This window comes from Tachyglossus aculeatus, chromosome 17 (genome assembly GCF_015852505.1).
Source record: "Tachyglossus aculeatus isolate mTacAcu1 chromosome 17, mTacAcu1.pri, whole genome shotgun sequence".
Taxonomy (NCBI): Eukaryota; Metazoa; Chordata; class Mammalia; order Monotremata; family Tachyglossidae; genus Tachyglossus; species Tachyglossus aculeatus.
This window is the reverse complement of record NC_052082.1, coordinates 23569379-23589616: the sequence shown is the minus strand read 5'-3', so window position 1 is coordinate 23589616 and position 20238 is coordinate 23569379. Positions and strand designations below refer to the sequence as shown.

Sequence of the window (20238 nt, the reverse complement as noted above, 5' to 3'; positions counted from 1 at the left end):
TAGAGTACTCATATGGCTTCAGCACTAATTAGAGCACAGTACATCTATTTTGCTTTAATATGTTAATTTAAGTCTAATATATATGGAATACAGCAAAATTATCACTACTGAGACAGTGCTTTGCACACTGTACGTGCTCAATAAAAATGACTGAATGAATGAACCAGCACATTTACATTTTTGACCTTAGGTTTTATGGTTCACAACCTCTGCATATGACAAATGAAAAATTAAATATTTAGTATGAAAAATTAAAAGTATCATGCTAGCTTAATTGTCTCATATTCCATATTCACCTAAGCAAAGCTTCTCACAACATCTCACACATTTCACAAAATAAAACCAGTAAACACTTAATCATGACATCTGCCACATCCAAAGATTGCTCTGAAAGTCGCAGTCTTAGCTTAAACCCTAGTAAAAAAAATAACTGATATCTAAGAGCATTATAATCAGAGTTAGGGGCCCTGAAGATTCTTGTTGTCTGGTAGACTATTCAAATCTGCTGTGTGAGGGTCACTGGGATAATAGATTACAAAACAATTATTGATTTTTCCTGGTAAGCCTAGAAAGATAATGTACCTTCCCAGACATGGAAGGAGAAAACTTTCACCTAGCTGCTCTCTCTATGTTCTCTTTGGTGGGGAATGGCCAATGGGAAGAAATGTTCCCAACTGCAACTTAATAGATTCATTAGCAACAGTTTTTCCAACAGCATTTTGGGAGCAAAGCTTTAGCCAGAGAACAGTCACTGAGACAAGAATTCCTTCTCCGGGCACACGCACTGGATTTAGGGATGCTTCCAGGGCAGCAGTCCTGAATGGCCTTGGCTCAGGGCCAGACCCAGTTAGGATCCAAGTATTAAGGCTGACCCAACTTGCTATAACCAAACCTCAAAAACAAAGCTTTTCATGCTCCCTATCTCTGAAGGTGAGGTGAAAAAGGGGACATGAGAGTCATAATTCTTTTCTTTCAGCTATGCAAATAAGTTAGACACTGTCTTCCTAAGATACCCTAGCATCCATAAATTGCAACTGTATTCTGATAGTCAACACAAACAAGCTAAGGTAATGAGCACCCAAGTGGAAGCGGTTTTACTAGACTACAATCAACTTCTTGAATTGAAGCAGGAAGCAGAAAGGTAGCCTGGACAGACTCCCCAACACAGGTGTGCTGGGTAATAAGCTCTGGGGCATTTGCACCTTGATAGTAACCAAAAACAGGTTGGAAATTTTAAAATTAGGATTTATGCAAAAATAGTGTTCTCTGTGGAAGGTCCTCATGGTAAAAATCTACAGCTACAACAGGGTCTGACCTATTGCTGGCGTTTAGTACTTGCTTAGTGCTATCCTGCTCACCAGGGTAGCTTAAGAGCATACATACAGCCAAATGTCACTGGCCATGCTTCTTTATCTGGGGTCTTGAAAAAAAAATCTGGTTGACCCAAATCACTTGGATTTGGGCTGGTACCAATCCAACCCACAGCTTCCCTGGGGATTTGACCCTATTAGCAGCAGACCTCAGCTGTCTAGACCAACTACTGTAAACCCATTGTGGGCAGAGACTGTCTCTATTGCTGTATCATACTTTCCAAGCACATAGTATAGTGCTCTGCATACAGTAAGCTCTCAATAAATGAGACTGATTGAATGAACAAATGAATTACTGGGGCATCTCTCATTCATGGACTTTGGGAAGAACAAGTCCGTCTTGTGCCCCAACTTAAAAAGTCAGATGTCTGCTTCTCAGGCTCAAAGAAGTATCAGAGAACATGAATACTCAAGTTCGTAAAACATCAACCTGAAACAGTGGAAGCAAGGAGGCAAGATGGAGAAGGAAAGACAAGTGGACACTGAAAATGCTGAATTTTCCTAGGGCACTTGAGACCAGGACAGTTTGGATCTTTGAGAACAACTGCCATCAGGGATACAGGAACAGACAGACCTCCTCCAGGGAGACTCCAGGACGGAATAAACCTGAATCCAGTTTGTTCTCCAGCTTATGGATTTTCACTGGTTTTTTATTTCTTTTCTGCCTCCCTCCTGCAGCTCAATTTTAAGCTATTGACACAGGCAAGTCAAATGCATCGTATGGATAAATAACTGTATAGGAATTCATCTATAAGCAGTTCACACTAAAAACAGGCAAACTGCTAATCATTTTACAAATAGTTCATTAGTAAATTAAATTACTATTAAGTAGAACAAAAAGAAATGGTGCCTATAATATATTGATATACTGGGCAGCTGTATCAGGTAAAGCACAGAGGTGGGGGCAGTGTTGCAGGAAGGGGAGACAGAGACATGTATAAAAGAGAAGAATGGTGATTTCCTGGGCTTGCAGTAGTGCACTGCCAAAACCAAAAACAATTTCCAAATAAGTACCATTTAAGAAACATAAACTTTCCCAAATCATTCACTTTTGCTAACAAGTGGCCCTGGAAAGGGGGCTGAAATCTGCACAACTTGAAAGAAGAATCCCAAATGAACTAAAACTAGATACCAGCACCAGACCCTGACTCACAAAGCCACATTTGTTTACATCCCCGGTTTGCTTTTGGATATGGTATTATTCAGAAATCGGTCAGTGGGGGTGGCTGAAGGAGATGGGAAATTGGTCTCATTTCTCCTGACTCGTCATACTGGAGGCTAGGCATCCCAAGCAGGAACCTCCCCAACGGGAAGGAAAAATCTAAAGGGAACTCTCACTCCCTCTTTCTCCTACTGACTGTTAAGTGATCAAAGTCTTCAATGCCATACAAAAGGTATTTGGGCATTTCATCCCCAAATTTTAATTTAGAATCTAACTCTCTAAGGCTAAAAGGCCCCGCAAAAGATTTTATAATTAATTTCTACCTTCACTCCGGATTCACGGAGAACACCTCAAAAAGAGAGTGGTAGTCCCCTCTCCACGCTTTTGACAGTATTTGTGAAGCGCTTACTATGTGCCAGGCACCTGTATATGCAAGCTAATCAGGTTGGGAACATTCTGTGTCCCACATTAAGCAGAAAGTCTTAATCCCCATTTTACAGATGAGTCTCAGAGAATTCAAGTGACTTGGCCAAGGTCACGCAGCAGGAGGTCTCTGCTGTGAGACCCCAAGTCTCTCTGACTCCCATGCCATGCTCTAATACTACGTCTTAAACTCCTCTGGAAAAGGAGACTGCACAACTTATTGCGATAACACTGTCCACATCCTCCTAATTCTGCAAATGGTTTTATCAACTATATGCTAATAGAGAAACACTCATATGGAAACGAGCCCTCCTCACTCCAAAGGATTTTTGCTGAATGTTTATTCATGGTGTCATCTGCTGCAGACTCTTACTGAGGCTTAAAGAACAAAAATTCACAGTAAGCAGGTTATGTCTTGTAAGTAAAGACCAGTAGCAACTTGTTTGTCTGTACAAACTAGCAAGTGTTGTGGGTCAAAACTTCTCCCTTCATCTATGACATAAATGAGTGTGGGAGTCAAGAGACCTGGACACGGTAAAAATACAGGGGGTATGCTAGCCTTACAACTTTTCTTGGAAGAAAGAAAAGGTGGGGGGGAAGGGTGATAATTTATTTGGTTCATTATGTCCCCAGATTACTTTCTACTGTACTTGCACAACAGTAGTTCAGCAAAAAGATTTGGAAAAGTTTTACAACTTCCAAATGAGCTTATTTATTGTTTCATGTTTTTGTTACGGGCATTCACACTGGTGGTGCCTCTACAGAAACTCTCCTGCAGTCCACGGCCTTTGTGTGCTGGCTGTGCGGGGTGTTGTACTAAGCGTTTGGGAAAGTATACTACAGTAGAGTTGGTAGACAGGATTCCTGTCACTCAAGGACCTTACAAGTCTACAGTCTCATACCCCCTAGACTGTTTCTCCTCCCCCCTGCCCCCCAGACTGTAAGCTCTTTGTGGGCAGGGAATGTCACTCTTTGTTGTAGCATACTTTCCCAAGGGCTTAGTACAGTGCTCTGTGCTCAACTGGTCTGAATGAATGGAGGGGAAACAGACGTTAAAATAAAGATCCTCAATTGTCTTCAGTACTCATTTTGTTTACAGCCTAGGAGAGGCTCTTCAAAAACATCTCTGGAGAAAGGCCGCTTCTAGTCGAGCATTAATACACAAATGGCGTTACCTGTTCAAGTCCTCAAATGAAAATGACAGATAAGCAGAACAGAATGAGCTAGGTCACCTGTTCATAAACGCCTCTGGCACGGGGGCTGAGGTCATTCAATGACACGGGTTCACTGCCGCTCTCTCCCTTTTAGATACATGCTAAATGACAGCCCAGAGCAATGCTACACGAGTGGCATTACCTGTTTGAGTCCTCAAATGAAAATGACAGACGTGCAGAATAGAATGAGCTAGATCACTTGCTCGTAAACGCCTCTGGCACGTGGACTGAGGTCATTGAAGCAATGACACGGGTTCACTGCCACTCCCTCCGTTTTAGATACACTCTAAACGACAGCCCAGAGCAACGCCACCCAGCACAGTCCTTTCAAGGTCACCTGCGAACAGAAACGTGGTGGTCCGAGGGGCTCGGCGGCCCGGGGGCTTCTACCTGGTGATAGCTGGCCTTGGCCTCGATCATCAGCTGCTGGGTGGAGATGAGCTTTTTGCGGCGCCGGCACTCGTCCTTGAGGAGCTTGATGTCGGCGGCTTGTTTGGCCAGGGCCCTCTTGCCCTGCTCGCCGTCGGCGAGGCTGCGGCGCAGCCGCTGCTCCAGGCCCTGCAGCTGGGTGGTGAGGAACTCCTGGGAATGCAGCAGGTACTCGATGGTCAGCTGTGCCAGCCGGATCAGCTTCAGCAGCACGGGGTCCAGCCCGGCCTGGCAGTGGGGGCACTTCTCGTCCTCCAGCTTGCAGAAGGTGATGTTGGCCATGTTCTCCTGCAAGGTGAGGAAGTCCAGCTCGCCGGCCACCTTGTCCACGTCGATGGCGCCGAGCCGCCTCCAGTCCACGCTCTCCTGCCGGGGTCGGAACTGGAAGAAGGGGACGGGGCCCGGGCCGGGAGCGAGAGCGGGCCCGAGCCCCGCTGCCATCCCCTCTGCGGCCTCCGCCCCGACGGCCAATGGGAAGTAAACGTGCTTCTGAAACGGCTGCGGGGACACGGAGGACAGCGGGGGTTGGCGAGGAGGGGGACAGGGGGGACATATCTGTAAATATTGTACATATTTACTATTCTTGTACATATTTACTATTCTATTTATTTTGTTAATGATGTGCATATAGCTTTAATTCTATTTGTTCTGACGATTTTGACATCTGTCTCCATGTTTTGCTGTGTTGTCTGTCTCCCCCTTCTAAAATAAATAATAATAATAATAATGGCATTTATTAAGCGCTTACTATGTGCAGAGCACTGTTCTAAGCGCTGGGGAGGTTACAAGGTGATCAGATTGTCCCACGGGGGGGGCTCACATTATTAAACTCCATTTTACAGATTCATTCATTCAATCGTACTTATTGAGAGCTTACTGGGTGCAGAGCACTGTACTAAGCGCTTGGGAAGTACAAGTTGGGAACATATAGAGACAGTCCCTACCCAACAGTGGGCTCACAGTCTAGAAGGGGAAGACAGAGAACAAAACAAAACATATTAATAAAATAGAATATGTACAAATAAATAGAGTAACAACTATGTACAAACATATTTAAATATGTAAATATATACATATGTAAACATATACATATATACAGATGTAAATATATACATATATACAAGTGCTGTGGGGAGGGGAAGGAGGTAAGGCGGGGGGGTAACTGAGGCTCAGAGAAGTTAATTAATTAATTATGGCATTTATTAAGTGCTTACTATGTGCAAAGCACTGTCCTAAGCACTGAAGTTAAGTGACTTGCCCAAAGTAACACAGCTGACAATTGGCAGAGCTGGGATTTTAACCCATGACCTCTGACTCTAAAGCCCGGGCTCTTTCCACTGGGCCATGCTGCTTCTAGACTGTGAGCCCGTTGTTGGGTAGGGACGGTCTATGTAGCCAACTTGTACTTCTCAAGCGCTTAGTACAGTGCTCTGCACACAAGGAGCACTCAATAAATACGACTGAATGAATGAATGAATACGATTGAATGAACCCCAACACGCACCCCAGCCTGGCCGTTGCCGGGCTGCGTTGGGTGGGATGGGGACGTCGGCCCCGGCTCTGCTTACCATGGGCGCGCAGGATGGAGCTGGGGTCTGGGGTCCGCCTTCTCCTCCCCTCCTCTTCCTCGCCGTCGTCGTGGTGGTCCCCTGGCTCCCAGCCGCAGAGACAGGCGGCGTTGGCAAGTTAGGCCCTGCTGGTCCCTCCCGTTGCTATGGCAGCGCCCCGGGCCGCGGGGTTCGGCGTCCGGGAGCCCTGCAATAAAGCCAGGGAGAGGAAGATGGGATGGGGCCATCCCCACAGGAAAAGGAACACCCAAACCCCTTTAGTCAGTTGTATTTATTGAGCGCTTACTGTGTGCACAGGACCGGACTAAACCCCTGTCATCCACTCACTCATTCAATCGTATTTACTGAGCGCTTACTGTGTGCAGAGCACTGGACTAAACCTGTCACACATTCATTCAATCGTATTTATTGAGTGCTTACTCTGTGCAGAACCCTGGACTAAACCCGTCATGCATTCATTCATTCAATCGTATTTATTGAGGGCTTACTGTGTGCAGAGCACCTGACTAAACCCCTGTTATTCATTCAATCGTATTTATTGAGCGCTTACTGTGTGCAGAGCACTGGACTAAACCCGTCACACATTCATTCATCCAATCGTATTTACTGAGCGCTTACTGTGTGCAGAGCACCGGACTAAACTTGTCACCTATTCATTCATCCAATCGTATTTACTGAGGGTTTCCTGTGTGCAGAGCACCGGACTAAACCCCTGTCATCCATTCACTCATTCAATCGTATTTACTGAGTGCTTACTGTGTGCAGAGCACAGGACTAAACCCTTCATCCATTCATTCACTCGTATTTATTGAGCACTTACTGTGTGCAGAGCACCGGACTAAACCTGTCATTCATTCATCCATTCAATCGTATTTATTGAGCTCTTACTGTGTGCAGAGCACCGGACTAAACCCCTGCCATCCATTCATTCATTCAATCGTATTTATTGAGCGCTTACTGTGTGTAGAGCACTGGACTAAACCCCTGTCACACATTCATTCATCCAATCGTATTTATTGAGCGCTTACTGTGTGCAGAGCACTGGACTAAACCAGTCATCCATTCATTCAACCAGCTTAACATTAATAATCTGATTAACAAAAGATTTTTCCAAGTCTTCACTGTTACACTGACATTGTAGTTACATCAATAACTTTTTGGCATTCACTATATTTAGCCTGGGAGAATACTGATCTGAACTTTTTACATCACAAGAGAAGTGCACCTATTATATGGTACTCTTAAAAACTAAAGGATCCAAATATTTATAAGTCAGCATAAGCAGATATTAATGAAGTCTCTGAAAATATATTTTTCAAACATAGGCAGATAACTATCCTGCATCAAGTTTATGGAAAACTTGATAGTTGAAAATTAGAATACTACTGATTTGAATATTGTCTTTCTCCCTTCCCCTTACATTTCCAATTATCCCTATCTTCAAGAAGAGTAAGAGTTGGTGACTGGAAATTATTAAACCTCCTTTCTCTCTTTTGATAGCAAAAGTTATTCTGGATTGACTCTGAAGAACCTGGTAAACTTTGTGCTCCCTGAATGATAATTTGGCTTCAGACTATGAGACGTAGTAGGCTGCACATCATATATACTCTGACTTACAAAAGCATCAGGATAAATGTATCCTGATACTATAAAATGTATCAGGATACTATAATTAGAGTATTACGGTAGGCTATGTCACAACTAAAGGGGCCTTCTTAGATCTTTTTTCCCATTATTGATTAACGGTATCAATTAAGTGCCTTCTGGATACAGAAGAGTATACCAAGTACTTGGGAGAAGAAAGCAAAATACATGTTCCTGTTGCAAGAAGCTTACAATCTAATTGAGTAAAAAGTACCGATGTAAACTAAATTTTATTCCACCGGTTGTACGCATTCAAGCTTGAGGACACAACAAGGATTCTGATGTTGGTGTCAAAATGACTCTGGTGATGTGAGAATCTCTTCCACTAAGTGACCGCACTTGATCTAAACACTTTGAAACAATGCCTCATCTCTAACCTCAACTCTGACCTACAACTCTAGGACCACAACCCTCTAACCAGCCACCTTCCCCATAACCCTCGGCCTAAATATTCAGTCCTCACCCTTTACCACAGCCTTAGTACTCTAGATCCGGCCCACCTATCCCTTGCTATCTCACCCTTGAGTCCCTGCCGGTCCTTCCATCCCTTGATGCAAAAGTACACACCTTTAATTTGGCTCACTCTACCCACCTCCACTTTCTTGTTGTCCCCTATTCTTTCACTGATCTCACACCACCAATTCCCAGCCCTGGATCCCCATCACTATCTACTTCCTCTCCTTTTGCATGCACCTGTGTGGCTGAACACAACGGATGTAAATCCAGGCTGAGACCCAACTTCTGCTGCTCAAAATTCACTCCTTATTGCCATAGCTAAACGTACCCTGTTTTCCTCTCAACGACTAATAATATTAATTGTGATATTTGTTAAGCACTTACTATGTGCCAGGTATTGTAGTAAGCACTGGGGTATACAAGATAATCCAGTCAGACACAGATAATCCCGGTCCCACTTGGGGCTCACAATCTATTGTAGCAGAACAGGATATTCCCCGTGCGCAGCAATCGTCCATACCTACTCTTTCGATATTTTAGTCTCCCAAGTGCTTAGTACCATGCTGTTCATACACTAAGCAGTATTGACAAGTATTTCACTTTTTCCATATGTGGAAACTGAGGCAGAGAGGAGTCAAGTAACTTCCCCAAGGTCTCCCAGCAGGCAAGTGGCAGAACTAAGATCACAGCCTTGGTCCTGTGACTACCAGGACTGTGCTCTTTCAATTAGGTCTTGCTACTATTCTCTCCGTGTCCACACACCCCATCACTTTATCCAAACCTTCTTGGATACCCCAACCCCGACACTGCCTGCCTCCTTCCCTCCCTTCCCCCGGATGACCTTGCCAACTACTTGGTTGGTAAAACTGAAATGACCAGGAGTGAATTTCCCAAAGTCCCACCACCATCTCCTAAACCATTCTCTAGCCACTTGCAGGTCTTTCTCTTGCTTCTCGGGTGTTTCTCAAGAGGAGGTCTTCTGCCTGCTTTTTAAATCCACCTCCTTTGCTTGTACTTCTGACCCTATTCCCTCTCTCTCCTCTGAAAATCAATTGTTTCCACTACCAGCTCATCCCTGTCTGTGGTTTTCAACACCTCACTCTCTGATGATTCCTTCTCCTCTGCTTTCAAACACACACAAATATCCCCCATACTAAAAAAAAAAAAAAAACACCCTCATGATACCATGGCCCCCTCCGGCTACTGCCTCACATCTCTCCTTTCATTCCTATCCTAACTCCTGAGAGGGATCTTACACACTCACTCACTGCCCTAATTTCCCCTCCACCAACTCTCTTCTTGACTCACAAATATTCCGCTTTAGGCCTGACCTCTCATTAAACTTGGAATTCCACACTTCCTCTTGCCTCCAAGCCAGCCCCACTTCCATGTCTTCCATGTCCCACCAGCACCTGAAATTCAACAGAGAGATGAAATCCATGATTGAGTGCTGCTGAGAGGGAAAATGCCCAAGAAGACAGCACACGGAGAAGATCATTCCTCAAAAACCTCCAATGTTTGCCCATCCATCACCATATCAAACTCCTTACCATCAATTGTAAGGAAGCTCTCCTGATCCTAACTTCACTAATCTTCCACTACAACCCAGCCTGCACACTTTCCTCCTCCAACATCAACCTGCTCACCGTACTTGGATCTCATCTGTCCGGGCAATGACCCCTGGCTCCTGTCCTTCCTTTGGCTTAAACTCCCTCCCCCTTCATATCCAACACCTCCCCGCTTAACTTCAAAGCCCTATTAAAATTGCACCTTCTCCGAGAAGCAGCATGGTCTGGTGGACCAAGCCTGGGGAGTTTAAAAGAACTGGGTTCTAATCTCCGTTCCACCACTTAGCTCCTGTGGGACCTTGGACAAGTCACTTCACCTTTCTGTGCTTCAGTTACCTCATCTGTAAAATGGGGATTAAGACTGTGAGCCCCATGTAGGACATGGACTGTGTCCACCCTAATTAGATTGTATCTATCCCGGTGCTTAGTACAGTGTTCAGCACATAGAAAGCACTTAACAAATACCATTTTTTTTAAAAAGCCTTCCTTGGCTAGCCCCTCATTTCCCCAATCATTTGCCCCCCCTTCTGCAACATTTATGCACTTTGTTGGATTCGAACCCTTAACCATTTGATTCTCTCCCAACCCCAGGCCCACATCACCCTTAAACACTTAGATACTTACACTCCCAGCACTTATGTACATAGCTTTTATACTATGCCCTTCCCCCCTCTGCAAGCTCCTTGAGGGCAGGTACTCTCCCAATCACATAGTAAGTGCCCAGCAAATACCACCAATTGATTCACTGAAGCAGTGCAAATACCACCAATTGATTCACTGAAGCAGTGCACCTTTCAGGACTATTTGCCGTTTGAGGTAAGCATTGCTCAGACACTAAAGATTCAATGGAGGGCTCTGGTGATCTAAAATCAAGTGTGTGAATATTTGTAAATCTCTCTCTCTCTAAGAAAGTCATATCCCTTCCCATGCCAACCCTTGCTAAGCCATTCCGGGTGCCATCCTCCACACTTACTTTCAAAATCAGAGAAGACTCACTATAATCTGTTACTGATGGGGTCTCAGATTCATTCTGGGACCCTAGATTGCACCATTATCCCTGCTAACTGCCTCACAATGTCTACTGCTAGGCACATGGGAACCAAGTGAGAGGGTGTACATGGCTCAGCACAAACCATTGCCACTACTCAAGACACTTCTGTAAAACAGGAGGAGGAGCACCGTGGTTTAGTGAAAAAAACACAGGCTTGGGAGTCAGAGGACCTGGGTTCTAATCCCAGCACTGCCCCGTCTCTGTTGTGTGACCTTGGGGAAGTCACTTCACTTCTCTGTGCCTCAGTTGCTTTATCTGTAAAATGTGGGTTAAAACTGTGAGCCCCATGTGGGACAAGGACTGTGTCCAACCTTGTCTCTACCCTCTACCACTTAGTATAATGCCTAGCACAAAGTAAGCATTTAACAAATACCCCTAAAAAACCCAAAACTCAAGAGCTTTAAGGTAATGTCTGTCACATCGTATCTTTGCTAAACAGGACACATGAGGAGAATGGTTGATAGGATATACCAAAAGCTTTTGGAGGACTTGGTCAAAGTGTTGGGAGGCAGGAGTGGAAGGGAGAGGTGAGAGACTATAAACAAGGAGTGCAAAAACCCCCCAAAAAACCCTTAATAAAGCAAAGCTTTAGATGAGGTGGCAAAGCTGTGGACGATTGGAAATCAACACAAGACAGATTAGCTTGGCTATCAATAATCATAATTATTGATAGAATAGAGGTTTTAAAGAAGATTGTGACAGGAAGAATTTCCAAGCATGCAGGGTCGCAAATACAACAGTACCGCAAGAGAAACTCTGTATGTGCTCACTATTTGGAAAGTACTTTTGTACATCACAACCAGATAAAATACCACTATCGATGGCTGAGTCTTCCAACTCTGAATGACAACTACATAGTTTTTAACCACAAAAACATAGTTGTAAAAGTTTCAATGGGACAGCTTTACCGAATTTTAAGAGAGAAAAGACTAGAAACTCTCAGAGTTCCAGCAGTTATTTTAGGATTCTGTGCCATAACTACTGAATGTTTACTACCAAATTCACAATTCATTCATTCATTCAAATTTAGTGAGCGCTTACTGTGTGCACAGCACTGTACTAAGCGCTTGGAAAGTCCAATTCAGCAACAGATTACCATCTTAATGTTGACACTATGAAACCCATGATCAGCTTGCAATCCTCTCACCACTCTTTGGTAGTTGAGTTGGGTGAGAAATCGCCAACAAGGCACTGCAGGGATTAATTAAAAATTAAGAAACTTTCACAGTTTCAGTTGTGCAGAGAGCCAAGCTAACAGAGCCAAGAACACTCTGAGGGTAAATTGTAGTGCTCCCAGGTAGAAAGAGCACAACTCAGTCCCTGTGTTAACCGCAGTCAGGGGGAAGGGTCTATTTTCTAGGACCCTTTGCCTCTGATTTTATGGCATATTGGGTATTCCAGACTCCTCTCCCAAGAAACAGATATAAAGAACTTTTAATGGAGGGCATTGGATACTGACAGCATGAGACCAAAATTTATTTTTACCTCTTTCCTTGCTCTTTCTTTATGGATCTATTTCAATGGATCAGAAAGTTCCACCTGAATAATCTCAAATTGCTTAAACAATACTTCGGGACAATTCTTAATGTAGGCTTTGCTGCTCATTTCAGAGCTGTAATTAACTAATAAACGTTATTCAAGTGTCCGACCTCATTATCTTGCTTGTACCCCAGAGCTCAGTGCAGTGCTTGGTACATAGCAAAAGCTTCACAAATCTCATTATTATTTCTAAAACAATAACGTTAATGACGCAACTCATTTTTTTTTTGGCAATCCCCAAATCAAAACACCCTTTTTGAATCTGTTACAGCACCAGAGTAAATTTGGTACCTGGTTCTGAATCTATTTGTTCTTTCAAATGACGGTGTAGCCCGTGTCCCTTGCCCAGCCAACCAGCACAGGAGCTCTCAGGCCTTATCTCCTTGCTCTAAACCATCATCATCAATCGTATTTATTGAGCGCTTACTATGTGCAGAGCACTGTACTAAGCGCTTGGGAAGTACAAATTGGCAACCACCTGTCATCATGCTCTCCAAGCTTTTTAGTAATACAACCAAGGTCATCCACACCTCGAGCTTTCTGGGGTTGGGGGGGAGGCCTCCAACCTCCCCCACATTTAGTCCTGGGCCATGGTGTTCCCTTTCCAGGATCTAGGCACTGTAGACCTGGGCAGTAGGAGCTGTGGGAGTGGGAGCTTCAACCCAAATCACTGGACATACAGGTGCCCGACGCCCTACCCCTTACTCCCCCTCTAAAAATGGGCACCCGCCCATCTTGGCTGGGAACGTGACACTTCCTACAAAATTATACCTAAAGGTTTTCTTAAATATGAGGGAGAGGTTTTACAACATTCTAAGTCTCCAAGAGAGGGCTATGGGGGGAGGAGGAGAGAAAGCAAAAAAAGAAAATGGGTGTGGGGCCTGAAACGGCCCAGGGGACCACCAAAATAAGAGAAATCCCGATTAGATCAATCAATCAGTCGTATTTATTGAGCGCTTACTGCGTGCAGAGCACTGTACTAAGCGCTTGGGAAGTACAAGTTGGCAACATATAGAGACAGTCCCTACCCAACAGTGGGCTCACAGTCTAAAAGATGCGTTGAAGGGGCAAACACGTTCAATCCTTCTGGCTTGTTGGGAATCTTTGAGGAGGTCGGATGAGGGTCAGAGGCTGGTTGAGGATTGATCGTGGTACCAAGACGGGTAAAGTGATGACTCGAGATGGGTGGTGGGAGGATGGGGAGGAAGGGGCCAGAAGGCTGCGTCCACTAATAACGATGAGGATGATGGTATTTGTTAGGCGCTTACTATGAGCCAAATACTGTTCTAAGCGCTGGGGTGAATACAAGGTCATCGGGTTGTCCCACGTGGGGCTCACGGTCTTAATCCCCATTTTCCAGACGAGGTCACCGGAGCGCAGAGAAGTGAAGTGACTTACCCAAGGTCACGCAGCAGACGAGTGGCGGGGCCGGGATTGGAACCCGCGACCTCTGACTCCCAAGCCCGGGCTCTTTCCACTGAGCCACGCTGCTCCTCTGCGGCTTAGTAGGATGCCCCCCAACCCACCCACCCTTTCTGGGCCGGGGGGCAAGGCGCCCTTTAGGGGCAGCTAGGGGGGGCGGGCCAAAAGAGGGGCAGGGGGCGGGCCTCGTTAGGGGGGAATCGGGGGGCCCTTTGATCCCTCCTGGGGCTGGCGGCTGCCAGTGTGTGTGTGTGTGTGTGTGTGTGTGTGTGTGTGTGTGTGTGTGTGTGAGATGGGGGGTTTGGTGGTGCCGCCCTCCTCCCCGTCTCTCCCTCTGCCCCCCAGGAAAGGCGGGAATGGAGCAACTGGCCACAGTGTGTGTGTGTATGTGTGTGTGTGTGTTTTTGTGATGGGGGGTTGGTGGTGCCACCCTCCTCCCCGTCTCTCCCTCTGCCCCCCCAGGGAAGGCGGGAACGGAGCAATTGGCCAGTGTGTGTGTGTGTGGGGGGGGGGGGGTTGGTGGTGTCGCCCTCCTCCCCGTCTCTCCCTCTGCCCCCCCAGGGAAGGCGGGAACGGAGCAATTGGCCACAGTGTGTGTGTGTGTGTGTGTGTGTGTGTGTGTGTGTGTGATATGGGGGGGGTTGGTGGTGCCGCCCTCCTCCCTGTCTCTCCCTCTGCCCCCCAGGGAAGGCGGGAACAGAGCAACTGACCACAGTGTGTTTGTGTGTGTGTTTGTGGTGGGGGGTTTGGTGATGTCGCCCTCCTCCCCGTCTCTCCCTCTGCCCCCCAGGGAAGGCGGGAACTGAGCAATTGGCCACAGTGTGTGTGTGTGTGTGTGTGTGTGTGTGTGTGTGTGTGTCTGTACGTGTGTGTGTGATGGGGGGGTTTGGTGGTGCCGCCCTCCTCCCCGTCTCTCCCTCTGACCCCCAGGGAAGGCGGGAACGGAGCAACTGGCCACAGTGTGTGTGTGTGTGTGTGTGTGTGTGTGTGTGTGTGTGTGTGATGGGGGTGCGGTGGTGTCACCCATCCTCCCTGTCTCTCCCTCTGCCCCCCAGGGAAGGCGGGGACGGAGCAGGCGGCCACAGTGTGTGTGTGTGTGTGTGTGTGTGTGTGTTAGGGGGGTTTGGTGGTGCCGCCCTCCTCCTCGTCTCTCCCTCTGCCCCCCAGGGAAGACGCGAACGGAGCAAGCGGCCACTATGTGTGTGTGTGTGTGTGTGTGTGTGTGTGTGATGGGGGGTTTGGTGGTGTCGCCCTCCTCCCCGTCTCTCCCTCTGCCCCCCCCCCAGGGTAGGCGGCAACGGAGCAATTGGCCACAGTGTGTGTGTGTGTGTGTGTTGGGGGGTTTGGTGGTGCCGCCCTCCTCCCCGTCTCTCCCTCTGCCCCCCCCCCCCCCCAGGGTAGGCGGGAACGGAGCAATTGGCCACAGTGTGTGTGTGTGTGTGTGTGTGTGTGTGTGTGTGTGTGTGTGTGTGTGTTAGGGGGGTTTGGTGGTGCCGCCCTCCTCCTCGTCTCTCCCTCTGCCCCCCAGGGACGACGCGAACGGAGCAATTGGCCACAGTGTGTGTGTGTGTGTGTGTGTGTGTGTGATATGGGGGGGTTGGTGGTGCCGCCCTCCTCCCCGTCTCTCCCTCTGCCCCCCAGGAAAGACGGGAACGGAGCGAGCGGATTCTGCAGCACAACCCCGGCCCGCCTCCTGCTGCTCCCTCCCGGGGCTCCCTCCCGGGCTCCCTCCCGCTCCTCCCCGGGCTCCCTCCCCGGGCTCCCTCCCGGGGCTCCCCCCGCAGGCCCCGGCCCGGGGGGGGGGGGCCCTGCCGGTCCCGCAGCCCTGTCCCCGGGGCTGGGGCCCGAGGATGCCCGCTTGCTCACCGTGCGGTGCCTCGGCGGGCCCAGCCGCGGGCGGGCGGGCAGCCAGCCGGGTCCGCCCCGCCAGGCAGGCCCGCGGCCCCGCGGCCCCTGGGCCGCCCTCTCCCAGCCTCTGCAGCCGGGGCTCGCCTCCTCTCTCCTTCTTTCTCCTCCTTTCTCCTCCCCCCGCAGCCCCGAACCCCCGGCGGCCAGCCTTCCCCGCCCACCCGGATCCCCGCCCACCGGGCCCGCAATCAATCAATCCATCCATCGCATTTATTGAGCGCTTACTGCGTGCACAGCACTGGACTAAGCGCCTGGGAAGCACAAGTTGGCAACATAGAGAGACAGTCCCTACCCAACAGTGGGCTCACAGTCTAAAACCGAGAGCTCACCTCCTCCAGGAGGCCTTTCCAGACTGAGCCCCTTCCTTCCTCTCCCCCTCGTCCCCCCTCCATCCCCCCATCTTACCTCCTTCCCTTCCCCACAGCACCTGTATATATATGTTTGTCCAGATTTATTACTCTATTTATCTTGTACATATCTATTCTGTTTATTTTATTTTGTTAGTATGTTTGGTTTTGTCCTCTGTCTCCCCCTTCTAGACTGTGAGCCCGCTGTTGGGTAGGGACTGTATGTGTTGCCGACTTATACTTCCCAAGCGCTTAGTACAGTGCTCTGCACACAGTAAGCGCTCAATAAATACGATTGATTGATTGATTGATTGATTAAAAGACCCCCAACCCCAGTGTAGCCTCCCAAATCCCCGCCAGGCCCGGCTTGCGGGGACGTGGATGCGGCTTCCCCCTGTGGAGTCCATGCATTCAGTCGTATTTACTGAGCGCTCCCTGTGTGCAAAGCACTCTACTAAGCGCTTGGGAGAGGACGCTATAACATCACACACATCCCCTGCCCACAACGAGCTCACAGTCTAGAGGTCAGACCTGCACCTCCATCCCGGACCCAGGATTCTTAACAGTGCTCCAAGCGCTTAGTACACACTAAACGCTCTCTAAATACGATTGAATCGACTGATTGATTCCCAACCATCGCGCAGAAAAGGCTTCTCTCCGCTTCCGTGCAGAATCCCTTCCCACCCCTAAACTGCAGAGGTTGTAAAGCTGGAAGAAAAGGGAGCGATTATTACGCATGTAGCTTGTCTACCAAATCCGCCTCTCGACGCTACCAAAGGGCCCGTGCTTGCTCCTTGATTGCAGGCCGAATCATTTTGTTCGCGAATCGGGTTGAAAATGCCTAAATTTCACTTGGATTCAAAACAACGGGGAAGCGTACGTAAGGCCTGCTTCTGATTCGAGATTTTCCAAGTATGGAAAGAAATATTTACATACATTTAAGCTTCTCGACATAGCGTAGACTCTCTTCTGCATCCACACCACAGTGACATCAGGTTTCAACTTGCCGGGGAAGAAATGCGCTGGAGAAGTGCCATTTTTCCCTCGGAGAGCCGGGGAGAATTGGAGGCACGGGTTCTGGTGGATGAGAGCCTGAAAGAGTCCAGGGTAATTGACTGGGGGACAGTTAAGACAGACAGGTAATCTTGTCACAGTTGTGAGAAGTCCTTGGCCAGCTCCAGAGCCCCTTGGGGTACACAGCTTTGCCTCCAGGTCAAATTCATCACCTAACTTTACCCCGTCTTCCACACTTTCACCTCCATCAGCTGTTTCCATAGCCCCCAAGTCCCTCCTAGTCCTCCCCTTACCCCCTTCTTTCCACAGCTTTCCCCGTGATCAAATCCTTCCTAATAGCCCGCCTCTTCCGGGAACCTTTCCCCTATTAATTCAAGAACCCCAATCAATTAAATGTATTCTTTCAGGTGCTTAGTCCAGGGTTCTGCCCACAATAAAGACACTCAATAAATGTCATTGATTGATTGACCGAGTGCCAACTCCTTTCAGAGTACTGAAATAAGTGTTTGGGCGGGTACAGTTGATGGACACGATTCTTGCCCTCAAGGAGCTCACACCAATGATGTCCTCTCAACCCTCCTCCTTGGCATGTGTGTATTTTATTCTTATCTTTTGAATATGTGTTTTTTTCAATTGTTGCCAAAAGAAAAGCCTACTGGAGGCGTCCATAATCCAAACAGTGGCGTTTTAGCGCTTATTTCAGAGTGCGTAGAGGGACCTCAAAGATGTACAGATGTCAGCAGTCATACATGGTGGCAGGAAACAGGCAGACCATTATCGCACATGCTCCAAACTTGTATTGACCAGGTAGATGCTGTGTTGGAAAGAGCAAGAGCTTAGGAGTCAGAGGTCATCATCATCATCAATCGTATTTATTGAGCGCTTACTGTGTGCAGAGCACTGTACTAAGCGCTTGGGAAGTATGTGGGTTCTAATCCCACCTCCACCACTTGTCAGCAGTGTGACTTTGGGCAAGTCACTTTTCTCTGTGCCTCAGTTACCTCATCTGTAAAATGGGGATTAAGACTGTGAACCCCACGTGGAACAACCCAATTACCTTGTATCTACCCCAGAGCTTAGAACAGTGCTTGGCACATAGTAAGCGCTTAACAGAAACCATCATTATAATTACCAAGGCAGATACATGTTAAGCTTCTCTAGAATGAAAGCAACTGCAAAGAATTCTAGACTAGAGGCCCTAGACTATAAGCTCATTGTGGGCGGGGAATGTGTCTGTTTATTCCTGTATTGTACTTTCACAAGTGCTCAGTATGGTGCGCTACACACAGTAAGCACTCAATAAATATGATTGAATGAATGCATGAATGAACTCTGCAGAAATATCACAGCCGTTGAGACAAGAAATGCACGCCACGATCCTCACTACAAACATTGAATGATCATTTTTTTTTCTGCTATGTACACTAGGCAGCTGTCGAGACAATGTGGATGACCACAAGAAGTTGGTTGGGTTGGTTTGACATCAGTGACGCAGAGGTAAAAAGTCTACTTGGAGAAGAACACCTACTACATCAACAGCATCTTGTGCAGCAGCACCTCAAGGCTCAGACAGAAATGAAGCTTAAAGAGACCTGCATCATGTGACAACTAGGGGTAGCTTCAGGTTGGCATGTGCTGTGAGGACCGTCCCCCTTAACGTGATTTGATGACATGAGGTGGCGGGTGAGTGCCATGTGACATCACATCGTGTCACCCTCAGGGAGCAATTTCTTGGACCCCCTCTGCTAGTTAGCCCAAGCCATTCTCTCTGGTCCTGGGTGGGATCTGGCTGCCCACTGGGCCCTGGGAAGGTGGGTAGATGCCAGGCAATGAGGATGGAGAGCAAACACTCACCAGGGTGTGGTGATGGCAGTGGTGGCTGCAGAGCTGGGTTGACTCTCCTACCTGCCTTCTCCTCTCCTCCCACCCAAGACAGTATGATCCAGCTCCCTGGTTCAACCCCTGCTGTGCCCACCTGTTACAAAACTTTGGGGAGAGGTCACTTCTCACCCTGCTTCCAGAACTTAACTTCCCGAACTTCCCTGGGCTTCAGCTTTCTCACCTGTAAACTGGGGTTACAATACTTATATCCATATGTCTGCATTTATTTATATATTTAGCTGTACATTCAGTGATTTGTTCAGCTGTTTCATTGTCGTGTGTCTGTACTGATTCCTGCTTTATCCTTGTTCTCCCTCCTGCTTTCACTATTTTAAATAATTTTTGCCCATTGCCCTCATTAAATTGTAAGCTCTTTGAGGGCAGGAAAGGCGTGTCCTGCTACTGTTCTGTACTCTCCTGAGTGACTTAACATTCAGTAGCTACTCAGTAAATGCCATTGATTGACAGTGGTTGGGGTCAAGCTGTGATCCCAGGCCTGGATCCTGACAAGGGAAGAGAAACCTTCCTTCAAGTCATCAAACAATCATATTTATTGAGCACTGTTATGTGGAGTTCCCACCTCAGCAGTTCCACTTGCAGTCAGTTCCATCTGACTGCAAGAGCAGAGCAGGCTAGCTTCTGGGCCTCCAAAGTGGGGGCCGAGCTAATACCTTTATCCCAAGGGGAGAATTAGTGCCTAAACCACGCTGCCAAAAGGTGAATAGTCTTCTTTATACATTAAGGTAATTGTAATGCAATAATATTGTAAAATGGGAATCAGTTTCCATTATCAATTTAAAACTTAGCACTATCCAAAAATTGGTTTTCAGGTGAGGCAACTGAAAATTGACAGGTGCAAGTTTGTCGATGGAAATTCAAACCTGTTACGGAGAGAGAAGAGAAATCCTTATGGGGAAGAAAACCCTAAATTTTATGATGTATTCATGTTACCAAACCTACAAGATGTTTCATTCCAAAATTTATAATTCTACTGATGACAGTGGATATAATAGTAATAATTATGGTATTTGTTAAGTCCTTACTATGGGCCAAGCACTGGAACAGATAAAAGATATCAGGTCAGACACATTCCCTGTTCTACATTAGCCTCACAGTCTAGGTAAGAGGGAGAACATCAATCACTGAATCAAATTTGTTGAGTGCTTATTGTGTGCAGGGCCCTGAACTAGGCACTTGGGAGAGTACAATATAATGGGAGTTGGCAGACATGGTCCTCTGCCT

General features: G+C 47.3%; 1 protein-coding gene across 4 annotated transcripts in view; it reads right to left on the bottom strand.

The window, feature by feature from the left end:
* DZIP1 (DAZ interacting zinc finger protein 1) overlaps nucleotides 1-17173 on the bottom strand; it is a 64450-nt gene extending 47277 nt beyond the window's left edge. For all 4 annotated transcript variants that reach the window (XM_038759651.1, XM_038759654.1, XM_038759653.1 and 1 more), the window contains exons 1-4: nucleotides 17038-17173; nucleotides 9598-9678; nucleotides 6167-6353; nucleotides 4560-5096 (exon numbers count right to left, since the gene is read on the bottom strand). In XM_038759651.1, coding sequence (XP_038615579.1) covers nucleotides 4560-5096; nucleotides 6167-6169 — 540 coding nt within the window. In that variant the 5' untranslated portion in view covers nucleotides 6170-6353; nucleotides 9598-9678; nucleotides 17038-17173. The remainder of the gene's footprint in view (nucleotides 1-4559; nucleotides 5097-6166; nucleotides 6354-9597; nucleotides 9679-17037) is intronic.
* Nucleotides 17174-20238: the final 3065 nt, after the last annotated feature.